We start from the raw sequence: 9,786 nt of genomic DNA on the forward strand, positions 1-9,786 counted from the left end.
AATTGAAAAACCTCTTGCAACTCTTTGCACGTCATAAAATTCTTCTCCAAGAATTAGGCTCACATATATTTATGTGTGTAGTGGTAAAGGAATAAAATTCTTGTGTTTTTATTCTCATCTTTTTTCTCTACTCTTGGCATACATATATATAGTATGAGATTTGTTACTGATTTTAAATTTGAATCTTTCAAATTTATGAATCATATCATAATTCAATTTGAAACAAAATCAATTAGGATCTCATCCAAATTTAGAATTCAAATTTAGAAATAGAATAAATAATTATTCTCAAATCTCATTTAATATTCTCAATTATTATATTATTATTATATTCTTGATGCTAGCAAAGAATATAATAATATTCCATTTGAATTAATATAATTATTTATTTGATCAAATCAAAATAATAATTAAATAATTCTAAAGCAAAGATTAGAACACTCGTTAGTGTGTGACCCCATAGGTTCAATACTAAGCGGGTAGTAAATTACTCATACTAAATTTACTAATCAATGTTGGCGTCTAGCAACACTCCTTAACGATCCGATAGTATGAAGTAATATATTTTTACTAAGAACCTGAGAAAAACAAAGTATAATTCCTTCTATCTTTTTAGCTTTTGATTAACCCTTAGAGTATGGTTTAATTGTCAAACTCTAACTTAGTACTATTATTATAATGAACTGTGAATGACCTAATAAACTCATTTCTTCATTCAATCAATCCCATTGGCCAAGGTTTTATTCATCTCAGTCATTATAATCATAGAGCTCAAACTATTTACCGAGAGTTGACGGATTCTTTATTGACTAATCATTAATTCTACAAATATTTAAATCATATCTAATATCCATTCAACTAGCACCCTAGAGTATTAGGTGTCCGAAATCAAAGTATAATAAATACATTGTTAATTACTATGATAGTCGCAGGTCAAAGGAAACTCTATTACCATGTTCATCTTGAGAATATCCTATTGACAAATATGCGGTAATTATAACCATTGGGAATTCTCAAAGTGAGTCAGTTCAATGGTCATATCTTTATATGCACCATATATATATATATATATATATATATATTGATCTTTCCGGATTATAATATCCTTTTTAATAATCCTATGACCAAGAATAATTTAGATTAAATTATAAAAGATTCATCTCTCAATATTAAGATCACTATCACAATGATAAATCTCTAAATTTAATCAAGGACTTTATTATATTAACATTTTAATATAATAACAATAACAAATTATTTGGCACATGACTGATTGGATTGTGGTCATACTATTTATTCCCAACACGTTCAGCCTTGGCTTTAGTGAATCGAGTCAGGAAGATACACTGACTTAGAAGGGTCAGCTAGCAGCCGAGAAGGGAAAAACTCAAGAGAGCCCAATACTGGTTGAAGATTTAGAAGAGCTGGGGGAGTAGGTTGTAACCACTGGGGTTGCGGCGGCGCTAAAATTTGTTGAGGATAAAAGTCCCCTATGCTAAAAGGTGCAGCCCACCGAGCGCTTTGTTGACAAGTTTGAAACTCCTGCGAAACAGAGCAAAATCTCGGACAACCTTAAAGAAAAGTGCTTTCTCTAGACCACAAATATCAAGACTTATGAAGATGGAAGCACTAATGAGTGGGACGTAATATGCATCCTCAACCATCAACAACCGCTGCAAATAAATAAAAGTGCACTTTGCATCTCTAAAAGACAATACATATATTAAAGCCTAGGTAATCTTAGAATAACATTAATAATTTTATTATGAGTTGTTCTGCCATGTATGTAATAACTTTGGTTTTTTGTTTTTTAGATTGTCACTGCAATGTGTCTTCTTCTCAACAAAAAAAAAAGAATAAAAGATTTAAAGACCGAATTTACTGTCTTTCTCCTGATATTGTGGTAAGATATAGTAAGCTCAAATTTTGGTGTATGTATGTAATGTATTGTGTGTAATAACTATTACTTTCGGTGTTATACAAAGCAGAATATGGCTTTGAAAAATCATAAGGGCGAGTTCAAACATTCAAAAATAAACAAGTCCTTTGATATTCAAGACTACAAGATGTTCTTCCCGTATCTGGACATGAAAAAGTTGGCATTCCATCCATTTGTAAGTTTTCGTTTATAAAGTTTCTTAACACAATTCTTTCGTTAATTGTTAATTAAACTAAAAAATTGTTCTCTCTGCCCGAACTTCAGATATTTGCCCCAATTTGCTACGAGGAACATTGGTGGATATGGATTGCCGATGTTAAAAACATGAATTTTGTTAGGTTTTGCCTCAATCTACTTCTCTTCATCGTGTTTCATGAATTGGGAAAAGGGAAGAAGACTGTTTGCAAGCCTTATATGGAGTGAATTACGTGGACTTGGGTCCATTTGGATCTGGTTCAATCGGTTCGGTTTGTTGATTCAATTTTGAGCTAAATTTTTTGAAATTAGTGTTTAAATTTGTATTTTAAATATTTTTACTTCTTCAAATTCTAAATAATAATCTCTTATCCTTCTTCACTCATAATTAATTGTCTTACTCGTAGTGCCGAAAAGACTTAAGTCGGTACTTCCGGTTAAATTACCGGTACGTGTCTTTACGTGTTTTCGAAATAAATTACATTTTTTTACTCAGAAAAATCCTCCGAATCCAAATATTACCATTAAATTTTCAAATTATGAAATCTAAATCTCCCAATCCTTTTATCCTATATTTAATTAATTACTTATTTAGTTACCGTTTAATTGGATTTTACAAGAAACGAATACCGTGGCTGACTCTCTTGCCAACAAAGAACAACACCTCCCTCTTGGCCTTCATCTTTTTATGCTCTGCCTTCTTCTTCTGACATTAAGAATTCTTTTCTGTTAGATAATTATGATTCTCTAAGGTCGAGAGGCTTTTGCTAGTTTTTTCTTTTGTTTTTTTGGGTCTTTGATCCCTCTTTTCTTGTCTACAAAAAATATGTATGAATTTGTGGAATTTGTGCTAACTTACTTACAAGACACTTAAATACTCTGAACTCTCTTATTTAACAATAATTTAAAATAGTAGACTACAAACACATTATCACAAAATAATTCATGTAGTCTTTTAAATATATATTTATAATTTGTGATAAGTGTTTGTAGTTACCTAATTGAATGTCTTCAAAAAGTATTTTATATTCAAGTGTTTTAATGGAAAGAATAACAAGTATCTTCTCAACACTTTTTTAAAGAACTCTTCCAATTAGTATATGAATATATCTGTAGTGGATCAAAATTTCATTGACATTCAACAAAATCAGAATCAGAATACTAAATGATCTTTAACTTTATTTTCTGACTTCATATATGTGAATATGTAATTTTTTTTATTCAAATAAATTTTTTTTACTATACTATTTAGTGATTCATTCTTAACATACTCAAATTTTTGCCAAAGATACTAACAAAATACACAATCACTACAAGTATACCGACTCGGTATCCATCAGATTAATACTGAAAAAGAAAAAAATTTATGCACTTTTAAACTTTATAATTTTTTTTTAAAGGCATCTAATAAAATTATTTTTATCTCTCTTAAAGTTGAGTATATAATCTTAATTACAATTTTGTATGTCACTGAGATACAAGAATAATAAAAAATATATTTATTCTCATTAAACTGATATATATTCATCAACTATATTTATCTCAAAAAATCATATAAGATAATAATTTAATAAAATATAAATTACTAATTAATGATAATTTTTTTGAGTCTATGGATAAAATTATTTCACTTGCAGTCTATATATTTATTTGCATCTTATGACACAAATTTTTGCATATCAATTATCTCATCAACATTACTATTGAAAAACAAATCCTTATATCCATCTAGTGTAACTCAAAATCTAATATACCATCAATGCCATTATAGTCTTAAATGAGCCCTTTCATGAAAAAAAAAAAATCTCCTTGTATTTGATAGCTTTACAATAAAACATGTTTTATATTTTTATATTACCTATTTAGTCTATTTGTATTTAAATATTAATGCTTAATACTTTCAGTAATTAATGAGAAGAGCCTTAAATATTATCGTTTGTTATGGACTTAAACTTTTCACTCATAATACTAATACATAATAGTTCACATAAAATGAGATAAATTTCTTTAATAATATACCAAATGACATTTGTTTTTGAGGTATTGAATTTGTCTTTAGGATAATCTATTAACTATATTTCACTCCAAACTCAATACCATAAATAAATTATCAATTTTCTATCTCCAAAAAATATCTTAATGGTTGAAAAAAATAAGTACTCCTAAGATAGTGCAAGATTAAACAAAAATTTAAAACTTGATCAAGAATCTAAATTACAATTTTCAATGTTTTCTCCCAAAGTGATTTTGGTATTAAAGTATGATTTTAGGTATTCATATTGACAATTGTCAATTTTTTTTTTTGTTTAACTAAAAAGTTAAATTCACGATAAAAAGATTTAAATAACAAAGAAATCACAATAATTTTCTTTATAATAAATAGTGGCGGATTCAGAAATTTTATAAGAAGGGCCAAATTAAATACAAAATAAATTAAAATATAACATAATAAAAAATCAACAAAATATAATTTATAGTATATAAGTTAAAATTATTAATTATATTATATAGAAATCAACATTTAACTACATGTTTTAGGATTTTGATATTTTTAAATTTGTTCTGTGATATTTTATATAACTAAAATGATCAATTTATCATCTGAAATAAAATTTGAAGCATTCTCTTTTTTAACGTATACAATCATATAATCTGCTAAAAATTTATCTTTTATCTTGTTTTAAAATCTTATTTTAATAATTTTTATTGTTTAAAAATTCGATTCAGTTGTTACTGTTGCCATAGTAAAAATCAAAATAAGAAATTTTTTTATAGTTGTTACTTTTTTACATTAATCCTAACCTATATATATTTTTCAATAACTTTTTAATTATTTATATATTTATACGTTTTTATTATTTTTTTAAACTTATTTGTTAATTGCTACTAAATATTATAGTACACATTATAATTTACACATATTAAATTACTAATATATAAAATTTTTTAATGTATTAATATACTAAAATATATTTAATCTATAATATATATATATATATATATATATATATATATATATTATAATAATAATAAACTAATAATATATTATTATTATTTTTTTAAAATTGGAAGATCATGACCATCTTAGACCCCCTTAAATCCGCCACTGATAACAAAATTAATCAATTAATATTCATACTATTATATTCATAATAAAATTTATTTATTACTAAATCTATATTCGTATGCAGAAGAGACCTTGAATGAATCTTTATACAAACGAAAACATATGATTTAAATACTTATATCATATGAAAAAAATATTTAATCCATGATTTTAGTATCTCCAACTTTATTTTCATTTAATTTTAAATTAAAAGTAATAATAATTTATTCAATTCAATATTTATGAAAACAAATGAGATCATCGTTGTATAAGTCGTATACTTATATATATAAAATGAGAAATACTACAAGACCATCAGAATTTATTATTTTTAACTATCATTTTTAGTTGTTAATTTAATTTTTTTAATCTAATAACCCAACGTCATACTTTAGTCTATACTTTAAATATTGATTTATTTCTTTTTAAAAATACTAATATCCTAAACTGATCTTTAACAATTTTTATTTAAGATAAATCACTTTTTAACAAAAAAAAGTGATTTTTTTTGTTTTTTGTAGTATCTAAATTCTCAATCCGACAGGTTAATTATTAATTTATTGCGGGTCTGAGTTTTATTCAAAGATTTATCATTGGCTAATAAATTACTGCATATACAAGATAAAATTTGAACCCTAATATTTATTTAAGTGGACTAATGAAACTAGTCACTAGATAACTACTAGACTAATTTAAGGGTCTTTTTTTTTTATATGGATTAAAGTTTGGTGATATTCAATGTAATGGATGCATGGAGAAAATTTTTCCTGCTATGATGACAGGCGTAAAACGTAAGATGCGTTTTACTTTCGGCCTGTTTTTGTTTTTTTTTTTTTTTTTCGTGCAGGAAAGGGAAGAAACGTGGCCTGCGTTTTGGTTGGTGCAGGATTTTCAAAATTTTTTTAAAATAGTTTTAATCCAAAGGTGGCCTGCGTTTTGTGTTGGGCTAAATAATTTTTTTTTTTGTAATAACAAAACGCAATCTGCGTTTTGTGCTGAGGGCCAGATTTTTTTTTTGGAAAACGCAAAACATAGGCAGCATTTTTTCGCGTTGTCAGATTGCTTTTTGAAAAACGCAGGTTGCGTTTATTGAAAAAAAAATATTTTCCTGAAGAGGCCTGCCTATAAATACGAAGCACTCCTCAGCACAACGGCCTCACTCCCATTCTACTCATCATTCTCCTCTTTCAAATACATATGTTGTAGTTGTTAGTTTTTTTTGGCAGTTAGCTATGTCAAAAAAATCGGAGTACGTGAGGTTAAAGTTATGGAAAATATTGCAAATTTGCGAATATACTATAATGGTGAAGTTATACCAAACACACATGAAGGAGTGACTTTTGTTTGTGAATGTCTGTTGTTATTTGCTATTCCATGTACCATGAGCTTTGTCGATTTGCAAAATGGGCTTTGTAATAACATTCAAAGCCACATTTTGAAAAGAGTGAGCAACCTTTTATACAGAAGTCCTGTGCAAGTATTTGGTGGGCTAATACAGTTTCAATTAATGCCCATTACTAACGATGCCAGTATGCAGCAGATGTTCTGTATTTATCAACAAACCCGATTTCACGTGCCGATGATAGAGTTGTACGTTGAGTTTGAGCAGCAGTCAGGGTCGGGCGCGGTCGGCGAGGAGGTCAATGTTGATGAGCTCGGTGATATAGATTGGGAAGAAGAAAATAATGACAGTGAAGAGGAGTTTGAAGCTAACTATGAAATCGATGACGAGAACGATGATGGAGACTTGGCAGGCAATCCGGAGGTGCCAAATGAAGCGAATGCGATTATAAGCCAGCACCTGTTTGGTGTTCCGTCTTTTATGCGGACTCTAGATCTGAAAGCCATGCATGACCCAGAATTTTCTGAGTATGCGAATACGGGTATGTTATGATTATTAACTCAAGTTTCCTATAGTGTTTATTTTATATGCATCGTCTGACTGATGGTGGTGCGCATGTCGTAGGTGAAGGCAACGCTGCGGCGGAAGATGGCGAGTTTAGTGTTGGAATGGAATTTGGATCGAGAGAGTCGGTGATATCTGCAATCAAAAGCTACACTATCTCTAGAGAAGTTGATTACACTGTGTATGAGTCTGAGCCGCAAACATTCCATGCGAAATGCAAGGGGTATGGTGCAGGGTCTGATTGGCTAATTCGGGCTAGCTTGATTTGAAAGAAAGCTTGTTGGGAGATCAGGAGATACAATGGCAAGCACACGTGCACCGTGGGAACGATATCACAATATCATGCCAAGTTGGACTCGGACACAATTGCATATGTCATTAGGCCATTGGTCGAATCAGACCCCTCGATAAAGGTGAAGTCTGTAATTGCAGAAGTTCAATACAGGTTCAACTATACTGTCAGTTACCGCAAGGCTTGGTTGGCAAAGCAGAAAGCTGTTGCCAAGGTTTTCGGTGATTGGGAAGTTTCTTACCAGACCCTGCCAGTATGGTTGAAAGCAATGACGGTTAAAATGCCAAGGTCTCGTGTTCAAATCAAAACGCTCCCCGTTTACCGTGAGACTGAGGAGGTTCAAGGTGTAAGAGTTCTGCATCGCGTTTTTTGGAGCTTCTATCCGTGTATTGTAGCATTTAGACACTGCAAGCTGCTGGTGCAAGTTGATGGCACGCACCTGTATAGAAAATATAAAGGTGCACTTCTGGTAGCGGTTGCACAAGACGGGAATCAAAACATTGTGCCTATTGCTTTTGCCATAGTCGATGGTGAGACGGCAGACGCATGGGAGTTTTTCCTAACGAATTTGCGAAGATATGTTGTTACCATTGATGGGGTGGGTATTATTTCTGACTGCCATACCTCCATCGACGCTGCAATAGCTCGCAGTAACGGTGCATGGTCACCACCAAGGGCGTGGCACATGTACTGCATCAGGCACATTGGCTCCAACTTCTTAAGGAGGTTCAAGGCTCTATATTTGCATAAACTCGTGGTGAACACAGGTATATCAACTCGCTATTATGGTTCTATTCATAGAAAATTTGTGACATCTGCTTATGACTAAATGGTTTGTTGAAAAGGCTATTCTAGAACGGAGCAGGAGTACAACTAAAACTACCAAAGACTTAAAGAGCGGGGTGAGGCATATACTCAATGGTGCGATGAGATCGGTGTTGAGAGATGGGTGTTGGCATTCGATGGTGGTCATCGTTGGGACATATGACGACAAACTTGGTAGAGTGCATAAATTCTGTCCTGAAGGGGGCACGCAACTTTCCTGTGACTGCCCTGGTCCGGTCAACTTTTTATCAGCTGAATGAGTTGTTCACCCGGAAGAGTACCGAGGCTCATGAGCGTCTCCACAACGGATTTACGTATTCACAGTTCGCAACGAAGAGAGTTGAAGAAAGCTTCCGACGTGCAGGAAACGTTGTGGTCAACCGGTTCAACAGGCGCAATGAGATGTTTGAGGTTCGTGAAATGCAAGATGGTACCATTTACACGGTCAACCTTGCGCAACGACACTGCGACTGTGGCCATTTCCAGGCCGAGCGACTTCCATGTTGCCACGTGCTTGCATGTTGCGCCAACTAGCGTCTCGATTGGCAAGTGTACGTGCACGATGTGTACAAGATGTCTGAAATTTGTAAGGTTTACAGAGGCGAGTTTGTTCCGATGGGTGACCCATCTACATGGGATAGATACGAAGGAGCGAAGGTGATCGCCAACTGGACATTGAGGCGCGCGACGAAAGGAAGACCGAAGTCCACCCTCTACTTGAATGAGATGGATTCACGTGAGATGCGTGGTCCTCGCCGGTGCACTATATGTGGACGCGAGGGACATAGCTGCAGCCGATGTCCTCAGCGCGCAGGTCCAAGCTCTGCTGGAGGTCATTAGTGGTTAAGCTTTTCAATGTAACTTTGTTATGACCTACTTCACAATTATATGTTACTTTTTATGTAATATCGTCATGTATTTTAACCTAGTTAACAATTTATAATAAATAAAATTTTTAATCTCGTTATGATAAATAAAGTTTTCAACCTAGTTAACATTTTCTAGAGTTACATGGGAACAAAGCTAAATATGTCATAATAATAATTACTGAACAGAATCATCTAAATATGTCATAATAATAATACTGAATACAAATGTCGAATACAACTATGAATACAACCCTGAATCACCCATCAACTACAATAGACTACTTCCTCGGCGCCTTCTTTGAATACAAGGATGGGGTGTATTTGTCCAGAGGCGCAGTCTGTGTCCGTAAGTTATACGGATGACCCTGAGACACACTGGCGTCCATCCCACTGCCGACTTCAGGACCACTGCCTAAATCTATCATGCTCACAGCACCAGTGTCATACAAACCGCTGCCACTCATTCCCAGAGCACTCGCTCCACCAAGATCATACCAGTGCTCCAAGTCGGACCCCAAGTCTCTCTCTTCCTGCTGCGGGTACTCATTCAAATCAAATAACTGGCCACGTGGTGGTGCGGACAGACCGAGCGGATCTACATGACCCGTCGAGTGATCAAAGTCGAAGTCACTAGCATGACCTGAAGTGGTGCGA

The 9,786-nt window shown here is 32.6% G+C and overlaps 1 protein-coding gene across 1 annotated transcript; it reads left to right on the plus strand.

The window, feature by feature from the left end:
* Positions 1-6,507: 6,507 nt before the first annotated feature.
* On the plus strand, positions 6,508-8,267 carry LOC148570116 (uncharacterized). The gene is made up of 3 exons (XM_088506850.1): positions 6,508-7,123; positions 7,207-7,369; positions 7,439-8,267. Exons 1-3 carry the CDS (start codon positions 6,508-6,510, stop codon positions 8,265-8,267), a joined length of 1,608 nt encoding a protein of 535 aa, XP_088362976.1.
* The last annotated feature ends 1,519 nt before the right edge of the window (positions 8,268-9,786 follow it).

The sequence above is a fragment of the Arachis ipaensis genome, chromosome B3 (assembly GCF_059453495.1).
Source record: "Arachis ipaensis isolate K30076 ecotype BB chromosome B3, ASM5945349v1, whole genome shotgun sequence".
Classification (NCBI taxonomy): Eukaryota; Viridiplantae; Streptophyta; class Magnoliopsida; order Fabales; family Fabaceae; genus Arachis; species Arachis ipaensis.

What these genes read in the sequence shown, in the direction of transcription:
- LOC148570116 (XM_088506850.1), top strand. Translation starts at nt 6,508, where the DNA reads ATGGAAAATATTGCAAATTTGCGAATATACTATAATGGTGAAGTTATA. An exon ending in TTCTGAGTATGCGAATACGG is followed by an intron (nt 7,124 to 7,206) that starts GTATGTTATGAT and finishes CGCATGTCGTAG; the next exon opens with GTGAAGGCAACGCTGCGGCG. An exon ending in TTCCATGCGAAATGCAAGGG is followed by an intron (nt 7,370 to 7,438) that starts GTATGGTGCAGG and finishes TTGGGAGATCAG; the next exon opens with GAGATACAATGGCAAGCACA.